The 4,007-nt window shown below is 30.5% G+C and overlaps 1 protein-coding gene across 1 annotated transcript; it reads left to right on the forward strand.

Annotated features, from left to right (window-relative positions):
• The first annotated feature begins 506 nt into the window (after nucleotides 1-506).
• On the forward strand, nucleotides 507-2,340 carry LOC116010819. The gene is made up of 2 exons (XM_031250323.1): nucleotides 507-893; nucleotides 2,203-2,340. The coding sequence occupies exons 1-2, from the start codon at nucleotides 507-509 to the stop codon at nucleotides 2,338-2,340; spliced, it is 525 nt and encodes a 174-aa protein (XP_031106183.1).
• Nucleotides 2,341-4,007: the final 1,667 nt, after the last annotated feature.

A 4,007-nucleotide genomic window follows, 5' to 3' on the forward strand; every position in this document is an offset into this window, starting at 1 on the left:
TATTGGCATATTAAATATATTATGAACTTCTAGTTCAGTTTACCTCTTATGAACTTTCAATTTCAGTCTACCTAATACGTGGGTGTAACAGCCCGTATTTTCCAAATATTATAATTTTAAAAATAAATATTTTTTAAAAAAATTTATTTTCTTATCATTAAATATTTTAGTAAAATGTTACTAAATCTAATTATTTTACCTAATGAGCTTATAAATAAAATATTTTAAACCCCTTATCCCAAATGATTTGATACGAAATATTTGTATATATATATTTATGGTTTTAAAATCTCTATTTAGGGGATAAATTTATTTATTAAAATTTTGATTCAAAAGTCTGTCTGAGACGAACCTGTGATTCTTATAACAATGTTTTGAGCCTAAGTTTGAACCCAAACTAAATCTTAGCCCAAATGATTTAATCTCTTAAGCCTAAATAGCTCTTCTTGAGCCCAATTTATTCAAGCCCAATTGTTTTAAGCCCAAATTTAACTCTAGGTATATATATGCATTTATGTACATTGTTGTCCAAAGGAGTGTTCATTTCAAAATTCCTCATCAGCATCCTCCCTTCTCTCTCGTCTTCGATCTACGCTACGGGAAACAGCAGGCCGGCAACAACAATCGAGTTCCGGCGAAGCTCGTACACCGGCGACCTCATCACCCTCCATCTCCGCCTCCCTTTCTTTTTCCCTCTTTTTCCCGTCGACAAGCAGCGCAAGACCAGTAGATCGGCGTCGACTGCAACGGGCGAAGGAGCAGCGGCGATGGGTGGAATCTCCGGCGTGGCTGGTCAGCGACGAACTCCGGCGAGCAGTGGCGGCCAGCAGCGGTGGGCGACCTTGGCAGCTTCTCTCTCCCCTGTTCACCGGAAAGAGCAGCGTACGACGACAGTGAGTAGTTTCGGTGGTGGGGTTCTTCCATAGCTTGGAGACTAATGCTAGATGAGCATTTACTATTAATGAAGTACATCAAGTTGTTGAAGAATTTTAATGATGATGAAGCTTAGTCTTGCTAATGGTGGATTAAAGTGGTGACCCTAGGATTATTAGTTAATGATTGTGATTAGTTGATTATTGGAAATGATTAGTATGCTATAGATGAATATGATGATGCTTGGATATTGTTAATGATGCTTAGTACTTATGATGATTGATTATGGGAGTTAATGATGAGCTATTAAGACAATATTCTTGAATAGAGACTAATGATTTTGATTATAGAGTTAATAAAGTGGATTATTTCTAATAATGATTAAGAGGGTAATTAATTAAGGTTTAATGGTGTTTAGTCTAATACTGAGTTGGTGATTTCATGATGGTATCAGTGAATGATTTTACATACAAGATTAATGAATGTAGTAACGGTAGCTATTATTCAAATTTCTTCTTTTTCTAAATTTGAAACATTGATTCTAACAATATTATAGTCTCAGGATCTTTTCAATCCATCAAGTGTGTCACAATGTTCTATTGCCCACATTGACATTTTTAATAATGAGTTTTAAATCAATTTATTTGGTTATTTGGATGTCTTTTTGTCAACAAATCCTCCTTAAGCAGTTAATATGATTGACTTCAAACTGTTTTTTTTTTATTTTTTTCCATGTTATTAACATAATATTTTAGTATAACTTTGATATTTAATTACAAGATAGTATAAAAAGAAAACAATGAACAATGTAGTGAATATAATTATTTAATAAATTTGAAGAAATCTTTGCATTGTAAAAAATATAAACAATATAACTAATGAAATTATATCCTTTTTAAATTTTTGATAATGAATATTTTTTTTTTGAATAAAGGCATTGTAGACATCGAATTATAAATTAAAGAAATGCAGATATTTTTTTTTTGTAACTATTAATTTATTAAATTTAATAAGAGTTATAGAGTGATAAGCACTATTTTTATACTTATTTAAATTAATTCTTATAATAATATAGTTTCATTTATTTAACATTTTCTTTATTTTAAACTTTATTTCATGTTTTGCACTATTATATTAGGTAGTTGAATAATTAGGCTTAATGAACCTATTTGGGCTAAATTAATTAATTGAGCTAATTATATTTATTTCTTTTTATTGTTAGTCGGCTTAATTTAAATGCTTTTAATTATTTTAATTATTTGTTTATGAGTTCAGTAGCCAACAGCCCAAATATTAATTTGTAATCTTTTTCTTTTCTTTTGTTTTTAGGCTTTTAGCCATGTACGTAATAAGCAGACAAGAAAGACTTCTTCAGCATGCAATGTGCGACGATTTCGGCGGACGGACTGCGTGCAACGTGCTCACCTTCTTGCAATTGGCGCTAAATGCACATTCTTTATAGTATAAATAGGAGATGATTATTTGCTTTGTGGGGGGAGGGGGGGGGAGGGGATTGATTGAATTCAAAATTCAAAATCATTTTCTTTGTCCGCCTCTCACACACACGTGTGTGTATATATATATATTCCTTAAATTCTCTTTTTAGAGAATTAATATATTTATATATATTTTTATTTTGTAAACAATCCCTACGATGTACTGCTGAGTTCTAATTTTTCCAATTCGAGGATTATGGAAGTTTGATTCTACAAGACCAGTAATCTATATATCTTCTGTTATATTCATATATATGAATTAATGCTTGGTTAATTGTTGCAGCCCATTGTTCAATTATCAAGTTATTAAATTGCTAGTCAGAACCTTGAATCCGTAATTGTTTAAGTGTTTTGATGTTAGTAGCAAATAGCACAATTTGATTATAACTGATTTTTAGTTTGTGTTATGAAGATATATAGTCTAGCTTAAATGAACTGAGCTTATGAGTTTGTTGGCTAGGATTGGTAGTCTTTCTAATTCGATAATGCTGGTAGTAAATTAAATTCTAAGAGCTTATTTAGGGTTGTTTATTAGCTAGAGTAATTAAAGAGCTTGTTTTAATTACCGACGAAGTAAGGAAAGACAGGTTCTTAGAGCTTGTTAATAACCATAACCAATCTAGTAAAGAGTGAAGTTAGTTTGGCTTGCATATCAATATCTGTCTTGTTAGAATTAAATCGATATTATTCCTTGGGTTGGATACCATTTGCCATTGACATTTACTTGATAATTATTTGCTGTTTGATATTATTTTTCATTTTCCATTTTATTGTTGCTATTTAAGTTTCGATTCTCATTTCATTATTTATTAAATTTATTGATAAAGATAAGTCTAACTAGTCTCTGTGGATACGACCTTACTCATCGCTATTACAATTCATAAGAGTAAGTATTTATTATTTGTTGGTTTCGACACCCATCATAGAGTGTGGTACTTACTTTTGAATAATATACTCTAACATATTCGGAGTATAAGTTCAATAATTATGCCAACTTTGATTGTGATGAGGTTTGAACATAAGACCTTACTTATAGAAATTAATGGCTAAGTTAAAAGTTAACAGATGGAAAAGATAATATTTAACGGAAAACTTAACGGATAATTATACAATTAAGGATAAATTAGGAAATCTCAAGAAAAAAAATATAAATCTAAACAATCTGAACCATCCATTTGATTTAATAATTTGACCGCCATTTTTTCTACCCATTATAGGCCTAACTTTCTTTGGCTCTTATTAGTATATACATATATATATATATATATATATATATATATATATATATATATATATATATATATATATATTTGAAATAATTATGGTTGTTAATTATAGGGCATTAAACACCCTGATCGATGATAGTTGCCTTGTGACCTTAATTAATCGGCATAGAACCATAATGAAGTAAAGCTTAGATTATCGATAGTTGACGGTTAAAATCAAGAATGTCATTATACAACTCTCATAGGGAGTCGGATTTGGAATAATTCGAAGGACATACATAACTTCCAATTAACATAAAATTATGAGTAATTGGTGTCAATTATGCACATAAAAGTTATAAGAATTAGCGCTTATCATATATCACAAAACGATGTTCTAGGGAGTGGCGGAGCCACAATGGGGGCCCCACCC

Source organism: Ipomoea triloba, chromosome 2, assembly GCF_003576645.1.
Source record: "Ipomoea triloba cultivar NCNSP0323 chromosome 2, ASM357664v1".
In the NCBI taxonomy this organism is placed as follows: domain Eukaryota; kingdom Viridiplantae; phylum Streptophyta; class Magnoliopsida; order Solanales; family Convolvulaceae; genus Ipomoea; species Ipomoea triloba.